The 18,913-nt window shown below is 40.2% G+C and overlaps 2 protein-coding genes and 1 long non-coding RNA gene across 7 annotated transcripts in view; 2 read left to right on the top strand and 1 right to left on the bottom strand.

Annotated features, from left to right (window-relative positions):
* Window positions 1-18,913, top strand: part of LOC120566461 — an 82,334-nt gene that overhangs the window by 40,672 nt on the left and 22,749 nt on the right. For 2 of the 5 annotated variants that reach the window (XR_005640406.1, XR_005640402.1), the window contains exon 1: window positions 7,529-8,050. The exons of 2 other annotated variants lie outside the window; for them this stretch is intronic. This is a non-coding gene — a long non-coding RNA (uncharacterized LOC120566461). Of the gene's footprint in view, window positions 1-7,528; window positions 8,051-9,555; window positions 9,863-18,913 lie in introns of those variants that run through there. One more of the 5 variants, XR_005640403.1, reaches the window with a different exon arrangement.
* Window positions 1,709-6,932, bottom strand: zic3 (zic family member 3 heterotaxy 1 (odd-paired homolog, Drosophila)). Its single transcript, XM_039812939.1, has 3 exons — window positions 5,658-6,932; window positions 4,707-4,870; window positions 1,709-4,111 (listed from the first exon to the last, which is right to left on the bottom strand). Exons 1-3 carry the CDS (start codon window positions 6,646-6,648, stop codon window positions 3,929-3,931), a joined length of 1,338 nt encoding a protein of 445 aa, XP_039668873.1. The 5' UTR covers window positions 6,649-6,932; the 3' UTR covers window positions 1,709-3,928.
* Window positions 9,881-18,584, top strand: zic6 (zic family member 6). Its single transcript, XM_039812938.1, has 2 exons — window positions 9,881-15,197; window positions 17,097-18,584. The coding sequence occupies exons 1-2, from the start codon at window positions 14,240-14,242 to the stop codon at window positions 17,720-17,722; spliced, it is 1,584 nt and encodes a 527-aa protein (XP_039668872.1). The 5' UTR covers window positions 9,881-14,239; the 3' UTR covers window positions 17,723-18,584.

Genomic DNA, 18,913 nt, shown 5'->3' with positions numbered 1-18,913 from the left:
GGGTTTGACCAATCAATCCGATATCAAACTTCAGCGACAGGCGCGAACCAGGAGTACAACTCAGTCCTATCTCCCCCCCCCTTGCAGAATTTAACCCCCCACCCCCAGCAGCCTCCGCTCCATTCCTCCTTCGTATACTATAAACCAACCCTATAGACAGAGAGAGATTATAGGCACGCTGCCATCCTCCGTGTTCACACACCACAGCCCAGTATAGCAATCCATAATATAAATTGAGATGAATGAGCGCTAACGTAATTCAGAGGCAGTAGTGCTCTGCTGTGCGATACAGCCAGTCTTTACCCAACTGCATCCACGTGACCGTCACTGCTTTCTAATCCATTGAGAATCCAGCAGAAAGGAGCCTTTCATGTTTTTTTTCTCTGTCTTCTGGATTGAATCGCCTGCTCTGGTTTCTCATATAATCTGGAAACGATGATTTGTATTGGGCATCAGCATAAAGCACACACGCATGAGCAATAACACGGGCTGTTCCCGGTGGAGAGTAAACACCTAAAAATCCGAGCACACATGTTGTATTTGCAGCATTAGCCCATAGCTGCTGCACCCGGTTTCAAATGAACATGACATGATCAGTGTTAAGATGTAAAAATGTTAACGTTTTATTTATTTCATTATCATATGTTGCTTTTTTCCTTTATGGTTATCAGGTCAGAGCGGCTCAGGCACCTTTCGGTTTGGCACATCCCAAATGCATGCGTAAAAATGCAGCCTCCATGTGAGCCCGTCGTGTTTCGGAGGAAGCCGGGTCTCGGTTATTTGACGTCACGGTGTCTGAGAGGGGAACTTGAAATGTGCGACTAGACGAGACGGGGAGGAGGGTGCGATGGGGAAGAGGGGAGGGAGGAGCGGGTAAAAAATAAATAAAATCAAACGGAATGCAAAGATTGCGCTTGCGCAAAAATCAAAAACAGAATTTGAATCAATATTCCAAATCTTTCTATTGTTGAAGAAGGGGAGGGGGGTAAAAATCCGCGATGTTGGTGTAAAAATTCTCTGTTTTTAGAGAAATAAATCATTGAAGTCTTCTCTTTACAGCAGTCTTTCAAATTATACAGTGTGCTTTTGTTGTTTTTCCTGCATTTAAACAGATGTAGCTTTATAAAACGTTAGGTAAATTACACTGTGTACTATTACTTATGCAGACCCTGTACATGCACTGATGTTTCGCCGTTTAAATGCTTATTATGGCGCCCATTGATGTGTGGTAACTCCTTTGGTTGTGTTTACGAAGCGGTTCCTTGTTAATCGGGAGACGCTGAGGCAGCTCCACTTTTGGCAACATACATACCACTCCACTTTCACGGTCACACAGTGTCCTCGGTTGCCCGTCTTCCAGTTTGCCCATTAGGATTATTATTTGTAAGCTTTCATTTAATAAAATAAAATAATAAAACTTTGCATTTGCAACTGTTGCAGTCATAGACAGACAACCCACATCCCCCATCCAAACCCTGTACTCTGTGCCAAAAAGTGGTTCTCTAACTAACCCCCCAATATTCCTATTCACAGGCACACATACACACACACATAGCCAAGATACTAAGATGGCGCCTTAATCAGTGTCAAGTTCAAATGACTCCTACTAGTCTGATACAAACATCATGGCAAACAGTGTCGGCTTTATGCGTAAATATGCAGGGAGCAGGACAACATGGTGATAATAATCAACGTCGCAGTCTGAAAGTCGCTTTTCACAATGTTTTTTTTTAATTTCAGTCAAAATTTCCGTTCACATTTCTTCATAAATAGTTGGTAAAACAAATCAACCAACATACAGTAGCCTAAAAAGTACAAGGACCCTTTGCCTCTGGTAGCTAAATAGGCTAACGCATAGGCCTGCTGTTGTAACATGGTTTGCCTCAATGTGGCACAGTGACACAGTTCATCAGTAAAACATTTTTGCTCTTCAGGAATAACTTGGAGTGTGACCCATTTCTCCCAGAAAGTGTTACAACATCACATTCTAGCTGTGTTTATACATCAGATATTTTTCGCTGACCTCTGGACATGGGGCAGAAAGGTGGTGGGAATAAGAAAAAGTACTTCATTTAAATTAAGGTATAGAAAATAGCATATAAAACATATATTCCTTAAATTATTTAAATAAACTTATTTCATATATCACTGTCACGAGGTACCGTTTTTTTTTTTACATTTTATTTTAAAAGTAGTGCTGGTGGTCTGAAATTGTTCTCATAGGAGTACAACATACTTTGTCTATGCATATTTAATTCTTGAGAATAGGTTACAATGCAATGCTGTAAACTATTTTTGCCACTGAACTATTCTCCCCCCAACCCACATAGATCTAGATTCCTTCCACTAAATTTTGTTAAACACAAAAAAATGTCATCTTGACAAGTTATTCACAAACTGCTCTATATGCAACACCACAACAAATAACACGCTTAGTTTCACAGAAGAATTACATTTAAAACAATGCAAGCTGACAGACAAAAAAACTTCTTTTATTTTTGAAGATACTGTATTGTGACAGTTCCATTGTTGCCGATGCACACATTTAAACATACTTGCACAAAGACATAGCTGGAACTATAAAGATTGCCACACAGGCGTATATATTTGGGTGCTTGACCCGAATTTGAAATACTCAAAATGCTGTCACCTTGATTTGGAAATCATGAACTTCGCACACTCGTCTAAGACCTGTATAGGAGTGCAATAGGCTGATTTTTTTCTTTTTTTCCCCCCGTCCAATACTGAGTTTATGCTACGAATTGACATCTATTTCTGATTCTATAAAAGTAAAACACAAAAAAAGTTTAAATTGAACCAAAAATAAAGATATCAACAGAACCGTTTTATAGCTTCTCAGCTCAACTGAACTCAGTCCTACAAAGTCAATGATTTACATGTCAATGGTCTCATAAAGAAAATAAAAGTGACGGAAATATCTGCATTATATATAGACAAGTCCATAATATTCATATAGATGATTTCTTCGATCCAAATAAGACACATATAGGCCTATTGGTTAAAAAAACAAACAGAAGGATACAATCGAGATGTTGGAGCTTTAGAGTTTATCATTTGTTCAATGTTAAGCTGGTTATGACCAAAACTGTACAGCTCTTGTTAGAAAACATTTCCATAAATATCATTTAAGTTTCAGAACTTATACCCATAATTAAATTACAAATTGATAAATATGGCATCATGGATATGTATTTACAACGGTATTAACAAAAGGCAACGTTATATTCAACGGTAACAATCGTAACCTAATACCACATTTCTCCACCTGAAAACGGACGTTGACAATAGATTCGACCCCATCAAACAAGGAAATACATTCACGAGTATAATATTTATTTAGTTTTTTTTTTTCTGTGTTCAAGTTCATGACAAAGACTTTGGCACGTTTCTTAAGACTGTTTGAAGTTCCAACAATCAATTGAAGAGGCGACAATAGCGCATCACCGTCATATAAAAACAGCGTGAAATAATCTGCCTTTTTATTCTTTTTTTTTAAATAAAAATTTGAGAAAATACATAAAATGAAAAATAAATTTTTTTTTCTGTAAACTAAAAGATAAAAAAAAAACATTTTTTTTTATACTGAGAAAGTATTACGCTTTATTTATTCGTGATTTTATTTTTATTTCCTCAAAAATGCGGAGTAAAAGTCAAATTTCGTGATCCTGAGAACGGATGTGGCCTGCTTGGTGCTGGCTTTTGCTCTCATCTCCTGTTGTAGTTGTTGTCCCAATCCCATCCGTGTGTGTCTGACAGCGTGTGTGTGTGTGTGTGTGTCTGTGTGTCTCTCTCTCTCTCTCTCTGTGTGTGTGTGTGTGTGTGTATGTGTGTGAAGAGAACAGGAATAGTTTTTAAGGTTTTTATCCTTAACTCCTTGGTCCACGTTGTGAGGTTTGTTCCTCTGACTTCAAACGTACCATTCATTAAAGTTGGGTGCCAGTCCTTCGCTGTGGCCGGACGTGTTTTGTACGGCTAACGGCGGTGTTTTTGTCGGGTCTTCAGTGCTGTTTGAGACCAGCACTGGCGGTGTGGACGACTCGTATCCAGAGCTTGCTGCTGGAGACGATTCAGATCCTTGAGACTCATGTACCTGCAAAAAAAAGAAAGAAAAAAAGAGGGGAAACAAAGAATGAGTTGCTGAGACTGACGTATAATATTCATGGATGCCCTGTAACTACATTTAAAGTGGCTCGGTAGAAGGGTGTTGAACTTAAATGCGGATTAACTATGGATTTTATAGTTACTATAAAAGTAAACAAACGCTGTTAATTAGTATTTTAAAATGTAGTTTTGCTATGTTATTTAAAACACAAATGTCAATGATGAGGTAACATGTAAACAGTTTTCTTTAAACCAGGTTCATTTTTTTTTAAATAAGACAAAAAAAGGCTTGAAGCTGTAGTATCAAAGAGTGACAGACATGTGGAATATCCACAAGCTATGATGAATTGTTTAATTGAGAGTTTAAGTTTCACGAATAGACTAAATTACATTTTAAATGTTGCTTTAGTGCAGCATAACACTGGGACATCTTAAGAAATGCCTGAAGTTGTGATAGTCCCTGTCTGTGGCAGTGGAGGAGGGGGTGGGGGTAGAGTGTGTATATGTGTGTGTGTGTGTGTGTGTGTGTGTGTGTGTGTGTGTGCGTGTTAATGTGTTTAAGGAGTAATGAAGACGTTAATTACCTTCATGTGTTTCCTGAGAGAGCTGGGGTGTGTGTATGACTTGTCGCACACTTTGCAGATGTATGGCTTGTCTGATGTGTGCACATGCATGTGCTTTTTCCTGTCGCTGCTGTTGGCGAAGCGTCTGTCACAGCCATCAAATTCACACTTAAACGGCTTCTCACCTGCAGGATTAAATACATACCATGAATTACCCCAATGGCCCACACAAACAAACTCCCATTGTAACAAAACCTGTAAACGCGAAGCCCGGAGATGTAAATTGTCTGCAGCCTATTATATAACAAGAGTAACCTACATTTTCGGGACGACATGGATACAGCTCCACTACTACACTCTGCTCTGTCAGGCTTTATTTATTCAAGAGGCCTACTCCTTCATGCTACTACTGCTCTGTTCTGTGATTCTGCTCGTATACTATAGTAAACACTGAATCAACAGGGCACGCTCTGCGCTATATGATAGCTGAACAAGGGCCAGAATTATAAACACAGCCAGAAACGGATTCATTATGGGCTACTTGTATATGACGATCAGAAAGCACATGTCTACCTTAATAGCTTCATACAGCTAAAGCACTCAAACTTTAACAAGTTGGCCTATATGTAAAGTATCTGTCTGAATCGCACACAACTTCTTAGCATGTAAGCTACAAGAATTAATGAGGGTTAACACACAGAGTTGCATAACAGAACTACATAAACTGCATTATTGAGCAAACACTAATGTATCACTGTATTTAGAAATAATTCAGAATAATCTGCACTGATGACAATCTAGGAATTGTTTAACATGATTAATGTGGGCACAAGTTCTCAGACGGTTCTTGTAAACAACAATACACTCTTGTAGGCTACTCTGAAACAAGACATACCATTTCTATTCAGAATATAGCTTTACTTGTATGATGTTATTTTACGCATGCCGTGCCATGATGTTTTCGGTGCCTACCTGTATGTGTTCTTTTGTGGATTTTCAAATTTTCCGATCTGGCGAATATTTTCCCACATCCGGGGAACGGGCATGGGAACGGTTTTTCGCCCGTGTGCACACGGATGTGGTTGACGAGTTTGTACTTGGCCTTAAAAGATTTCCCTTCTCTCGGGCAGTCCTCCCAAAAGCAGATGTGGTTGCTCTGCTCGGGGCCGCCGACGTGCTCCATGGACACATGAGTGACCATCTCGTGCATGGTGCTGAAAGTCCTGTCACAAGTCTTTTTGGGTCTGTTCATCTGGTTCTCGTCTATCCATTTGCAGGATAATTCTTGTTTAATCGGTTGCCTCATGTACCTAAAGAAGGCTCCTGGACCGTGGTGTGTCGGCACATTCATCCCCATGTTCATGTTGATAGGGTGGCCGTAGTTGTGTAGCTGAGCCCCGTAGGGGTCCGTCCGAGGGCTCGCGACCGGACGGTAGGGATCAGGTCTTCCGAAAATGTCCCCGCGTAAGCCAAGATGCATTTGGCTGTTAACTACATGTCCACTCGGTGAAGAGTGGCTCACCCCCTGGTCGTGGAGTCCTGGAAACAACAGATGTCCGGGGTTATCGCCGATCCCGGGCGGCCCGTGGAGGCTCCCCGCCGAAGCTGCAAAGATCCCATGCTGGGCGCCAGGCGCTGCGGACTCACCAACACCCCGGTTACGGAAGAGAAAGTCCCGTGTTGAATTGAACGCTCCTCCACCGTACGAGCCCACCTGCCCGCCGTGAGTGTGTCCCAGGGCAGCTGCATATCCAGTGGCTTGCGGGGTGAACGCTGATGTCTGGCTGGAGGCGATATCGTGAGACACGGGGCTGATTTTGAAAGCTGCGGAGTGGGAGGAATCGGTGAAGGGATTCAGTCCCAGACCCGGGTCTCTGTTCCCGATATCGTGGTGCCGTGGTGTCCCGAAACCCCCCACTCCTAACGATGCAAACTGCGGACCGCTATCAAGAAGCATAGTCATGAGCTTGAAGCAAACTTAGGAGACGGGAAGAAAACAGAAAATAAAATTAAAATCCAGTGTAGCGGAGCGCGCAAGCTGCAGACACCGCGCCGAGATTTACAACGTTTTGCGACAAATCCTAAAATAAAAAAAATAAAAAACAGAGCCAAAACAGGGGAAAATCCTATGCGTAAAGAGTTGGGAGAAAAAAACTCCCGTTGACTGCGATCCGTGAGAAAGAGGATCAAACTTCCCCCCCTTTCCAGGCGGATGATGTCCTTGGACTGATAAAGTCAATCACTCACTCCCAGAACATAAATGAACTCGGGAGGCAGTGCTACGACAGCCAATGAGCGCTCAGCTACCCATCTGACACGTGACTGGGAAGGAGGGTGTTAATTGGCTAGATTTCTGGTGATTGGCACAGTTTGGTATTGAAGATGGCAGGTCGTCTCAATTGGTTTCATTTGATTGGCTCTTGCAGGCATTATTTTGCAGGTATAACGGGGCACTAGCGCAGATTCTGGATGTGTAGCGCATGCAGCTACACTTCAAGAGACTCCCAAGCAGTTTTCTAAATAAAAATAATCGGTGAAGGCTATTATAGCCAGCCACATTCCGTTCAAACAGTTCTGAAGTTATTCTGCAACATAAAATGTATTTGGTTTGCGAGCTTCTTCATATTAAAAATCCTCCAACACAGTTTGAAAGCAAGTTTAACTTTTGTTAGAGGGCCTTTATATTTAAAAAAAATCTATCTATCTATCTATCTATCTATCTATCTATCTATCTATCTATCTATCTATCTATCTATCTATCTATCTATCTATCTATCTATCTATCTATCTATCTATCTATCTATCTATCTATCTATCTATATCGTAGTTTATACTATATCATTGACTTATGTGTTATTTTTTTCTCTTTCATGTGACCAGTTTGGCTCTTATTAACTGAAAACTTCAATGTACTTGGCACAGTTCCAAACTGTGGCTTTCTTGAAGCCGCTTGAAAGGGGAGGGGGGTATTTTTTTTGCAAAAGCTCTATAGGGTGTAAGTCGGAGGAATAAAAGACAGAAAGAAAGATGGCAGTAATTGTAATATCCTGAGATTTCTTCGCTCAGCCAAAAAAACCGTGCCATTGAGCAACTTTCACAGGGCTGCCGCTGACTCGCTGCAGGACACATACAATCTGATCAAGTTCAGAGACGCGCTGAGTGCTTCAAGCGGCGCTTTTTAACTCCAAGCCTTTCACATCCTTTCCCCCTCAATCTGTCCCAGGAAGGAGCTCACATTCTTTATTTTAGGGGATCTGGACCTAAAAAAAAAAAATCTTCAAATCAGTCCTTCATTCTGCTTTCGCCCTCATCCTACCGCATTCACTCCAGAACATATCCTCGAGAAAGAGTTATAGATTGAAAAGGTGAGTTTTCTTACTTATCCGTCGTCTGTCTGTGTTAGTAACAGAGGCAGGCCTGTGTGGACTGCATGGTCAAGTGTGTAAATCTACAGTTTATTATATTTAGCCGGTGGAGGTTGCATGGGAGTTAGTTTTCTTGAAATGAACATAACCTGCTCAGTGCGCATGTTACTCATATGGTAATTAAATTGTTGCAAGGACCTGCATACCTCTGTTTTGTATGGTCGTCGTGCACATTAGTTCAACACTGGCGCTTTTGTACATAATCTCAACAATTTATCTTGAACCAAAACGAGGAATGAGATTCACTTCATCTCTTTTTCCTCCGTAAGCTGCTCTCCCTCTCCCATTTTCTCTCTCTCCCTCCCTGTCCGCCTGCCTCTCTCTCCGTCTTTTTCCCTCTCTCTCACCACGGAGGCATAGCCTCTCACAGTTTACTCCTCCCTTTACTCTCGCACACTCGTCTTCTCACACGGCACACATCATGCGCGTGCACGAGCACACACAGTGTACCACGAGCACACACACACACACACACACACACACACACACACACACACACACACACACACACACACACACACACACACACACACACACACACACACACACACACAGCTACCAGAGTTTTCCTTTGCAGTTTTGCAGTATGAGATTTATGGCGACCTTCTGTGAACTTCTACAAGTGACAAGCAGCCTGTTAAGTTTTCCTGTATTCCCTCCATATTTTATTGGCTTGTTGAAACGTGAAGGCCCCGTACGCCACTTAAGTTATGTGCCGTGCATTTGCAGCCCTATCATCGCAATGAAATAATTAAGTAACATGGTTTAGATTAGTTATAAATGTTTGTAAGCTACAGAGAATATAGGAACTGGGTTTTTGCTGAGAAAAAGTGGAGCGGTCATCAACTAGGTCTAAGAAACTGTTGCTTGAGAGTTAAATTTTAAACTGTTGCAGATCTCTTCTGGCACACGATTTATTGCATATTGTATTTATTAATTCTACAAATGTGGAATTTAAGTGAATGTGAATCTGGGGGCTTCAAACACACATTTTCTAATGATGTCTTTCACCAGCATCTAAATACATCTAGAAAGTCAGCATTGCAAGAATATTAGGTCCTATTGTTTAATTTCCTTTTATTTATTTATTTTTTTAAATCTACCTGTTCTTGTCTGAAAGAAGCAGGTTGCCTTGGCGCATTAATACTATATTTACTGGACAATAGAAAATGGGGAAACTGTAAAAGAGGGGGAAAGGCAGCTTAATAGGCCTTCAAAAGAGCTGCACTTTTGTTAACCGTTTGTCTCACTCACACCAGCCAGAATATGTATACCTATATATGCAGCCCATCACATTTTCACCTCCATTTTTATTTTATTTTTTTTATTTTTTTTTACATATCTATTTAATTTAATTCTGGTACATTTTATACAGCCTATATTTTCTAGTTTTGCAACCACCCATTTTTATATATTTATTTTAACCTTTAGAGATGTTCATTTTAATTGCATAAAATGATTTAATGAATATGCATTTAGTTTAAGCCTGTGTTTGGTTCAAATGTCTGGAAATCTTTAATGATCAACATGCTATTTTAATACATTATTCTGCAGGACTATGTATAATTTGATGATTTACTTATCTCTGCTGGGATTACCTCATTGGGCATTGGGATAGCCCATTGGTTATAACATAATCTTCTTCTAACTGAGCATGCGCGTTACCTTAAAATATCACAATATAGTGTGCATACCTCTGACAGTAGGCCCATGCTGTTGGAAAAGAGCAGAACATAACCATCAGCCAAAATGGTAAACAGCTCACATTTATACATTCATTCTAACTAGATGTGTTAGAGTCAGCAGCTAAAGGTTATTTAAGTGCATAATTTGATAAATGACTTAGATGCATGATCATATTTTCTCATAAAATGAGATTTGCCTATGGCAGACCAAATGTCTGGATTTTCTCTTACAGCAATGTTGAGTAATTTTTTTTGTCTATGTTGTCTGGCCGGTAGCCTACAGCTTGGCTGGCTCAGGCCGCCTTTGCTATAGAAGAGTTTGTGAACTTGAAGTTAACTCAATAGTGACCAGACAAACGTTAAATCTTCATCTCCTGAAAACAATAGCAAAACCATTAGCCCAATAGTACTTCCATACCACTGTATGTGAATGTGTTTTCCGTATTTCCATTTTAAACAGGTAGACAATGGTCAGTGTATCCCAACGGCACAGTTAAATAAATATCGTGAGTCACAATTTTGCTTAAATGGACATTGTGTTGAATGAACCTGCAGGTTTTTGCTGTGGTTAAATGAGCCAACTCCAAGACTATGTCTTTGCCTTGATTTAATAGAAAATGAATTGCATTGGGTGCATTCTCCATGACACTTTTTTTCAGTTCTCTTACATTCATTTGATCCCACAACAGTATAAAGGCTCAGGTTGTGGTCTGAACTTCTACAATCCAGTAGATTTCATACGTTATAGAATAAAATAAATTTTGGCTCACGTTTGTTTAAGCGAAAATACTGTTTATACATGCAACATTTGCTTCCACTTTTTTTCTGAATGCTTAGGGTTTTCACAAATCAAATATTTACATTATGCGTTGTATTTTCAAGCACATGTACAGTATAATCAAATGTTTCTGATTTCTGTGCAAGTGTAGCAGCTGATAATGACAAGGAATTTTCCACCATAGATAGTAAAGCTTTACATGACGAATGACAATTTACGTATCTTGTAATTTGGAATATCACAATGTAACACTTGACTGTATTGCATCGCTTTCGGGCATATTTTTGTGCTGTCTATGTGTTTGTTATCAGAGGAAACAGAAATGTTTTGTCATTTCGTATTCGCTTCATATTGTTCAACTTAGGTTTATACTCGCATACAGTATAACTGCACAGATTGTCATGGATATTACATACTTTATATGGTCATTTGGGTCTTGAGTGACTGCTACAGAACTAGGTGTTTGCCTTCATATGGCTGATGGAGAGGGCTAATTGACTTCTTGCTGTGATTTACAGGAGCATCTGTCTGCAAATGGACGCATCCCAAACCTGTTAATTCATCTAAATTTCATAAATTCTCCCTCATCACTTACAATATCTCAGCACTACTCCACACTAATACAGTTGCATGTTGCATGTACACACAGGGATTCCTGTCTGTACCACATATATGAACATAGTAATGTTGTGTCTGAGACACACACACACACACACACACACACACACACACACACACACACACACACACACACACACACTTTACTTTTTGTAGTGTAACACCTGGTGTTTCTTATACACACTGTTTATAGCCTAAATGTTTATCGCCTTTGAGCAAATAGTTTTCCCCAAAAAGGCATTGCATGTTATTTTAAAAGAATTCTTAAATGGGTTAAATAAATAAAATGAGCTGAATTTTCAATCCTATCTACAACATGACATTATATTGTAACTCTGGTCTTCTAACTGGCATTTATTTTCTGTTTGATTTCATCTCTTCATATCGCCCCTTTGTCATTCATTTTGTCCATATTCACTGTACTGGAAGTGACTGGGATCTTATGGATGTAAAGACTATTTCCTGACATGAGTGTTTTGATAGTTGGGAGTAATATTTTGTGTGCAACAGTCACTAGGATTTTGTCTGGCCTGTCAAGCAACCAAGCATAAATGACCGAACTCATAAAACTGGAGGCTTAGAAGGGATTGCAAATGTCAAAATGATAGAATTTGGTACAATGTAGATGTTTAAACTGGAGTTTCATGTGTTTCCGAATTTAAAAAAAATCTACATTGTCACAGACTTGGCATATTTTGTCAAATTTAACAGATGATATGGTAAAGATGGACATGAAAACGTCCTCAACTAAGTAATAACTAATTGTGGTTTATGTTTGCATGTCTCTGCCATTACTATTACAGTAGTAACACTGTGAAGCTACCAACTTTAATCATATGAAATACAAATTTTGTTAAACGTATTTGGCAAATTCTGATTTAAATTAAAATTTACAAATGAAGGCTACTACACTCATAGTTGATTATGTTGTTATTATTAAACATCCATACTGTTTTGCAGTTAAATTAAAAACTGCTTAGAGTAAATTCTAATTTAAGTTATGACCACATTAAGGGTAATTTGAACATTTAAGCAAATGCAGCCTAGATGTTATGAGCCTGTAAATAACCTTTGTCTTTTATACAAAATATACTAGGACTATAGCACACACTTGTGACTATTATTGAAAAGGTGAGGATGCCTCACATATTCGGTTTATTAAATCACAAAAGAGGTAGTCCTCTTTCTTGTTTGGCCTTCTTGCTGCAAATGAGGACCTGGAATGATTCAGGGCGCAGGTCTGTCAGTCATTTTTGGAAACCTTCGCTTTATTGGCCTTCAACCCTCAATCATTTTCGGAAATGCATCGGGTTAAAGGTTGATAAACATGAGCGTCCATTACAATCATGACGGAATTAGACCAGTTCTGGGCATGTCTACTATTTTGCAGCACTTAATGTCAAGTGGGCCCCTTGCTTTGTCTCTGCCTAGGATCCACTGCAGGTGACGTCAGCATAACAATGTGGAAAAGGATTTTTTTCCGCTTTTTATTTTAAGAAAAGGATGACAATTCCGCCAGCTACTGTCTTTGGAAATACGTTTTTTTTTCACCTTAAATCTCGAACATTCAGTCCGTCGTGTAGATTTAAATAAAAGCAACAGATAAAAGAATTTGTCTGAACTGGGCTTGCTAAAAGACAGCGCTCTGATAGAATCAGAGCCACGTTAAAGCGAGGAAACGTGCAGAAATATGTTCTGCACTAGAGGAGCGTGCAGAGCTTGACGCTGCTGTCCTCACAGCACCCCAAAGTAAGAAAGTTGATCAGAGTTTCCCAAGAACAGTGGAGTCTGTCCACTGCTGTTTGTGACGTTTCATAATTTACATTTTACATAACTTCTGTGCTAGGCTGCAAGACGCATGATTAGTGCAAAAGACGCACTTTTGATGATTATTAATTTATTAAAGCTTATAGTTCACGTTGGACTCAAAGGTAACAGTACATCCTGTTTTGCAGTATTCCTCAATGACACTGCTGGAAAATGATCTGAAATAACTTTTTCCAATAACATAATTATGATATGTTGGTTTTCCGGTGTCATAGAACTACTTGTTGCTTTATGAAAGTTTTATTTTTCTTTGGACATGAGGCCAACAAGTAATTTTGTTCCCTTAAAAAAATGCATTTACTATCAAAGTAAAGTGTAATGCAAAGATACTCTTACCTCCATGAGAGCTCAGTCAACTATATATTACATATAGCCAACAAATACACCCTTTAACTTTATTGTCGTGCAGGCTATGAAGCACACAAGCATTATGGGCTATTTTAAATAATTTCAAACAACTGAAATAATTGTTAGAATTTGTTTCCTGTGACTTTATATCGTTTTGAAATGTGGCACACCACTCAAATTGAAAGTCTTGACAATAATTGGCCTGGACACGCTATGGCCACTCTCTATTATTCTTGCAGGGCAGGAGTGGGACATTTGCTTTGGCAAGATTTCCAGCGATATAAAGGACGGTAGATAGTCTTGTGTTTTGCTCATGTCTGCATTTAATCACTTGATCAGATGATTAGTATAACACATAAACCTTTACATTTTTTTCACATGTAGAGATTTAGAGAAGGGGTCTTATGAGAAGGCGCCTGAAGTTAAAGAGGCAGCAATATCTGCATCTATCGCGGCATATTTCAAAGCATTTTCTCTGCGATATTTGAAAACGGAGTCGTGCAGTGAACGCCTGCGTGTCCCTTTTAAAACAAACCCAGCGCCTGTCAATCACAGCGCATTCCAACCAATCCCAAAGCTCCCTTTTTAAAAGCAGGTTTGCCTGCTGTGCTTTTATATTGCACCATGGCCTGTTTCGAAGCATTTTTACTACCACGGTTATTGCCACAAATCAAGAGGGCAAAGTGAACGGCATGGGACTCACACCAACTTTAACGAAATTGAGTCTGGTTCCTACTTCTGCGAAGTTCACAGCCACGAATTTCACATGCAGATGATACACAAACAGGGAAAATGGAAAGAGGATTTCTAGGTGAATCCTGAGTGCTGAATTCGGTTGATTTTGCAAACTCATAGCCAAACCAACAACAAAAAATGACAAGCCTTTCGAGGTTTAGTGGCTGCCCTCTCTCTTGCGTCAACCCCGGGGAGAGCAATACTGAACCCAGCGTGGTGCTGCCACCTTTGGCAGGGGAGCACATGGGACTCCCCACTGGCAGTTCCTTAAAACTCTGCCCCTCGCACAATTTGCGAGACTACCCCGAGACGAGGTCCAGTGCATATGTTGACCATTCGTTTCCCAATTCTTCAGACTCTGGATACCCCAGTCACCGCTTAGAGCACAGCCCTAGGGGCATTATCATTGGAGCCAATCTTTCTGGAGCCGGCATGCCACCCGTCACTGATCAACTGGCATCAAGAGCTAACCAACATGGCGGGATTGGAAGGTATCGTGACTTTCCTGGCTACAGAGACAACAGAAGCCATGCTTTTTTCTCAAGTTATCAGGAGCAGGCCCACGCCTCCGCCGACGCATCTCGAGATTTTGGCAGCCAGATGATGCTGGGTATACCTGGCGACCTCCTCGGCCGGACGCACCCTTATGGCCAAACTATCAACCCCAAGGGAAACAGCCAGCAACTTGTCTCACAATTCCTGGGTCTGTACAAACCCCTCAACATGGCAATTCAGCGTGGAGGCGGCGACGCTTTCCTCAGGTGCTCTAAACAAACAGTGAAGCATGAGCTGGTGTGCAAGTGGAGTGACGGCCAAGAGGGGGCTGGGAAGCTGTCTTGCTCCAGAGCCTTCGGGACCATGTATGAACTTGTCACCCATGTAACAGTGGAGCATGTCGGAGGACCAGATCACTCTGAATATGTGTGTCACTGGGAGAATTGTGCGAGAGACAGGAAGCCTTTCAAAGCCAAATACAAGCTGGTGAACCACGTCAGAGTCCACACAGGGGAAAAGCCCTTTCCCTGCCCCTTTCACGGCTGTGAGAAAGTTTTTGCAAGATCAGAAAACCTAAAGATCCACAAGAGGACTCACACAGGTTAGTTCATAATCACACTAATGCACACGATTTGATGATATTAATACCACTAATAATATTAATAATAATACATTTTGATAAGTGATATTTTAAATTTAAAAAAAGCTATTTGAGTTTATCTGTGTGAACACATTTTATTATGTTTCGTTATGTTATTGATTATGGAAGTTTGCCAATTCTGTCACAATTTATTATTGTTTATTATTATTATTATTATTATTATTATTATTATTAATTATTCTGTGCTGTTATTTTGGCCAACATTGTTATAAAATGTTTTCATGCACAGCTTCTCTCGCTGCTTCTTGCCGTCCTTGTGGATTTTGCAGGAGAAAAGCATGTTTAGGCTCCATGCTGGCACCACAGATGAGTAGTAGTAAGACAGTTGCAAACGAGTATATTCTGCAGGCCTAGTGGTTTGGGTGCCTCTCCCACTTCATTCACTGAAATTATTAAATAAATGCCGGGACACCGGAGAGTTGTGACGTAGCTGTTACGCTGTTTCTGCCTCTCAGGGACTCATCTCCTGTGCAGGAAGACTAGCAGAGCACATCACACAGTGATGTAGGCCTAGTCGGAAATAAAAAGGCGAGAAAACGGATGACCTCAGTCAGCAAAATGAAATGATTAGCAATATAAACAAAATGAGTCCCATTTAAAAAGGTAATTTATTTATAACCTTATCCTAATTTGCATCACTTTGATAGGCCTGTTACTTGCTATGAAGGCAGCACTGTGGAATTGTTATAAAATGCATTTCATTGTAAAACTGACTGTCTTTGGGCTTTTCCTTCTATGCTCCATTTGAGCACAGCATCTAATATCTTCGATAAAAAGGATTTACTGTGCAATCTTATTTTATACTTATGTTTTACACACACTTCAGGGATTGCAGTAGACAAGTGATCTCACAAGGTGTAATAATACTGAATAATACTGTAGGCATTTCAATTGAAAATATAATTAACGAATGGAGTGAATGGCCCTCAGAGAAAAAGAGAGGCTGGAGAAAAAAAAATATTTATTAGGCGCCCCCTTTTACTTCTGGTGTTAAATTGTTTTACTAATGAAAGCAAAGAGAATAGAGACAGAAAAGGGACGCTTAATGACATTTGTTATTACTGCACATGCGTATTGTGTTAATTAGACATAATTTATGTCAGAAAAAATATATTAACATTTCTTTGGAATTCCAAAAGATAGAGATCCATTTAGATACAGGCCTGCACAATGATTTAACAGAAACTATTAAGGTTTTATTGGGAGTCCAGCTCTTTCTGGTTGTCCGCTACATCAGTGTGTGTGCGCAGGAGGGACTGCGCAGCTGTAGAGGCAATTTTGTGCAAGAAGACCCATTAGCATCTTGATAGCCATAATTCATTCTATGCATGATAATTCCATTGAAAGAAATCTTTGCACATGCTGCCACATGTTTATCATAATCTAATGCATGTTTAACTAAGGCCTTGTTGATTTAGTCCGCAGACAAACTGCCTCACTTGTTGCGGTTAGGACTGCACCCAAGTTTCAGCAAATAGTTTGAACTCTGTAATTTCATGACCCATCGCAAGTTTTTGCACATCAGTAACAAACAACCATGAAGATGTGGCATTTTTAAACATCTGTAACCAAGGCTGAAAAGCGATTTTTGTGTTTGCAGAGTCACTGGTTGAAAACTTAAGATCAGATATATAGTCATTTCAGTGTCGAGTGAAGCCTGAATGTGCATTTTCTTTGTTTTGTTTTGCAGGCTCACTTTTCATATAGCATGCTGTGGTGATATAGAGTGCACGTAATTGACTTAGTGCTATAAATATTAGCATATATGGCCAAGGAGAGCATGCACGGGCCTGCAAGCATTTTCGTAACTCGCCGTCATTTCTCTCTTTGCACGTTTAGGTGAAAAACCTTTTAAATGTGAGTTCGAGGGCTGCAACCGGAGGTTTGCGAACAGCAGCGACAGAAAGAAGCATTCTCACGTGCACTCCAGTGACAAACCCTACATGTGCAAGGTCAGGGGCTGCGACAAGTGTTACACCCACCCAAGCTCCCTGCGCAAGCATATGAAGCTCCACTGCAACAAGACCCACGTCGCCGAAAGCGATGACGCGCGTCCCGGGGACGGGGGTCACATTGCGGAGGCCAGGTCATCCCGAGTCCCCGATGGAGCCCATATCAGCCCTCCTCACCCCCCCACCTCAACTCAAGAAGTCCCCCTGTCCCCAGAGAGTCGAGATGATTCGACCTCGAGGTCACGTTTCCATCACACGTTTGACAGCAGTTTGGACTACTCCACACACAGGTCACAGCCCCTCTTGGACCCTTTGTTGCTACAAAGAGGCAGCTACAGGTCCCAGTCCTCCCAGTACCCCTGCGGCCAGACAGGTCACACTTTTGCCCAGAGCTCAAGGACTTTCCCCACCACGTCTCCCTTTCAGAAAAGTATTGTCAACGGATGGTACACATGCCACAGCGGCGTGGACTCCTTCCCACCAAAGCAATGTAACAACATCCCGTCTTTGTGAGTTCCTGTTAGGACACATGCGGGCGACCTACCCTATTTTTCGGGCCTATTTTTCATGTTATAGCCTAAAAAAACGTACAGCTGTATCTATATTACTCTCTGAATTTTTGTGAATGTAGTATCAAATATTTTGTGACACGTCCTGAGTCATCCTATTGAAATATTGCATTGTGCAATGTGGGCGAGCTTTATGTGTTGTTGTGAGGCCTGTTTGGGTTTGGCTTGTAGCCACATCTCTCCCACAGTGGGTTATAGGAACTTTTACAAAGTTGATATGCCTAATTGTTCGCTGTGTTACGTAATTATTAAAGATATCTATCTTAAGTGAGACAAAAAAAATTATAAAGGATTTTAATGGAAAGCTGCGTGTTAAGTCTTCTGAGCTTAGACTGGAAGAAGACGTCTTGCTGAATGTAGCCCTTCATTAAGTGTAGGGGTCTCTGTTGAATGTAAACTAGATGTAATGTATGCCGGAGAGATAGAAACATTATTCATGTCTTTATGTATGTCGCAAGATGAAATAAATATCAGAAAGATATTTTCTCAAGTTACGTTTTGAGCCTGCGTGATGGGCCCGAAGCATGATTTGTCTGTAATTAAAATACTGCGAGGCTCAGTAGGTTTTTTTTCCCTCAACTTGATTAAGTTCCACTTTTCGTCCCCTTTTCATTACACTTTCGTATTCTTGTTTGTATTATATGTATATTTCACATTTCTGTGCAAAGTAAGACCAGTGTGAGCATAAACCAGTGTTCGTGATACTATTAAAAACGTTTAATTAGCATACAGTTCTACTGTACATAAGCCTATACTGTATAATTAATGTATTCTATATTTTATTAAAGTGTCTATATTCTCTTTGATCAGGCGTGTGATTAAACCCAATCAATGCATTTTCATCACATTATTTTTTTCATTTTATCCTTTAGTAGCCCACGCAATATTTGCAGGTTTGCAATTTTGTGCAAACTAGTACAGCGGGTATTCTCACATACAAAATATATATTCTGTGTTTATATCAGGAATTGGTCAGACCTTTACCACAAAGGTATTCAACTGGTTTGATTAAAGGAAATCTTGTGAACACTAACGTGAGATACTAAAATGTACTCAAAATTGCTTAAAACAAATCATGCAAATAATGTGATGGTCACTCTGCACAACAAACAACAAACTAAACTAAGCGTTCGCT

This window comes from Perca fluviatilis, chromosome 10 (genome assembly GCF_010015445.1).
Source record: "Perca fluviatilis chromosome 10, GENO_Pfluv_1.0, whole genome shotgun sequence".
Lineage (NCBI taxonomy): Eukaryota > Metazoa > Chordata > Actinopteri > Perciformes > Percidae > Perca > Perca fluviatilis.
This window is presented reverse-complemented; position numbering and strand designations above follow the sequence as displayed.